The 2,308-nt window shown below is 42.4% G+C and overlaps 1 protein-coding gene across 1 annotated transcript in view; it reads left to right on the top strand.

Annotated features, from left to right (window-relative positions):
* Positions 1–1,787: 1,787 nt before the first annotated feature.
* Positions 1,788–2,308, top strand: part of LOC102486005 (olfactory receptor 1571) — a gene marked incomplete at its 5' end in the record, with an annotated part of 12,543 nt that continues 12,022 nt past the window's right edge. The window contains 2 exon segments of the mRNA XM_027766743.1: positions 1,788–1,906; positions 1,908–2,046. Of these exon segments, the coding sequence (XP_027622544.1) occupies positions 1,788–1,906; positions 1,908–2,046 (258 nt within the window).

Below are 2,308 nucleotides of genomic sequence, written 5' to 3'. Positions count from 1 at the left end.
AGTGAGAAATCACCCTCTGGAGCAATGTCCATGCCACAATCACTTCTCCATGTTTCTCTTGAGTTTTCGCACCTGCACACATGCATGCCTGCTGTGATTTTCAAGCTGCTGAGTCTGGGACTCAAACCGTGGTCAACCATGTGGGTGTCCAGCACTTTGACCACTACGACACTTGTTTGCCCCCCAAATCATGACTCTTATAACACAGATGTCTGAATAACAATCAACAGATAAAATGAGGAGAGATCTATTCTGAGCCATGGAAGACCTTTGAAATAAAATACTCTTATTCCATGTGTCTAAGGTATCTGAAGTAGTCAAAGCTATAGAAGCAGACGACAGAACAGTGGTTTCCAGGAGACTGATGAAAGGGGGACACAGAGAGTTCATTTTCAATGGGTATAAAGTTACAGTTATTGAGCCAGCTTTCCCTTTTCCCCTCTCTCCATCTCTCCGTCTCTCTCTCTCTCCTCCCAGAGGAGAAAAAAAGGAAGAAAAAATTTATCCCTACTACTGATGAAGAAGAATTTTTCTAAGTTAATAAAAATTTGGAAGCAGTGGGTGTGCCTACAATACGAATATTACTTTGATAGCACAAAATCTATTACCTTTTCACATTCACACAATATATATCTATATCAATCAATAGATAAAATAATTCATTGCTATTGTTTTTTTTCTTTTTTTGAGAAATTTTCGCTATAGGGCACACACACTCACCAGACAGACAGAGAGAGACATAGAGACAGAAAGCAAGAAATCACCCCCCAGAGGGGATGGTCACTCCGCAATCCCTTTTCCTCCATTCTCCTCTCGGGATCTTGAGCACGCACACACACGCACCCGGTGTGAGTTTTAAGCCACTGGGTCCGGGCCGCGAACTGCCGTCAACTACATGGGAGTCCAGTGACATAGCCATTATGCTAACTGCTGGTTCCTAATGCTATTCTGAAAATATCATTTTAAAACTTCAATTCATTATTTTTAAAAATCAAAAGAATAAAAAAAACTCAGACTCCAGAACATAAAAACAAAAACATGCATGATATTCAACAGTTAATTTTGGTTAAGATGGCTGGATCACACACGGTCCACTGGGCAGGCTAGGTCACAGACCCACCAGCTGCAAAATCATGCCAGGCATGTGTGCATTCATACCTAAAATCATGAGCGGGAAAGGTATTGTGGTGTGGCTATTCCCCCTTGGGCATGATTTCTCACTTCTCCCTCCCATTCCTGGTCTGTCGAGTGCATGTGTGCTATGGCAAAAAATGAACAAATGATAAAACCTACTGAAACATTATAGTGTCCACCGTAAATATGTACAATTATTATTTGTCAGTAATAAGATAAAAATCCTGTAGAATACATGATTTATGGAAACCAAGAAGATAGGAAGTCCTAAGAAGGGAATGCACTTTGAAAACCTCAAGGAAATTAGATCCATACAATATAGGAAATAACTTTGTGATAGGAAAATATTAACTATGGCATTTTATCTAGGTGAGTAATACGTGTTCATAGGAAATTACCCACCTTTTTAAAAAATTTAATTTATTTTTTACATTTACTCACTTATTTTCCTCTTTTCAAGTAGTCACCATGGAACCAGGAAATGATACGAAAATTTCAGAATTTCTTCTTCTGGGACTTTCAGAGGAACAAGAATTATAATCCTTCATATTTGGCTTTTCCTCCCCATGTACCTGATCACTGTGTGTGGAAACCTGCTCATCATCCTGGCCACCATCTCAGACTCCCACCTGCACACCCCCATGTACTTCTTCCTCTCCAACCTGTCCTTTGCTGAAATCTGCTTCACCTCCACAACCCTCCCAAAGATGCTGGTGAACATCCAGACACAGAGCAAGGTCATCACCTATGCAGGCTGCATCACCCAGGTGTTCTTTTACAGTTTTCCTAGTGTTGGATGACTTCCTCCTGAGTGTGATGGCCTATGACCGGTATGTGGCCATCTGTCACCCCCTGCACTACACGGTCATCATGAACCCCTGGCTCTGTGGAAAGCTGGTTCTGGCATCCTGGATCATGTGTTTCCTGTATTCTTTCTTGCAAAACTTAATGGCATTGCAGCTGTCCTTCTTTTTTTTTTTTTTTTCTTTTGAGAGATTTTCACTGTAGGGCGCGTGCGCTCACCAGACAGACAGAGAGAGACATAGAGACAGAAAGCGAGAAATCACCCCCCAGGGGGGATGGTCACGCCGCAATCCCTTCTCCTCCATTCTCCTCTCGGGATCTTGGGCACGCACGCACACGCGCCCGGCGTGAGTTTTAAGCCACCGGGTCC

This window comes from Tupaia chinensis, unplaced genomic scaffold, assembly GCF_000334495.1.
Source record: "Tupaia chinensis unplaced genomic scaffold, TupChi_1.0 Scaffold143650_1, whole genome shotgun sequence".
In the NCBI taxonomy this organism is placed as follows: domain Eukaryota; kingdom Metazoa; phylum Chordata; class Mammalia; order Scandentia; family Tupaiidae; genus Tupaia; species Tupaia belangeri.
This window is presented reverse-complemented; position numbering and strand designations above follow the sequence as displayed.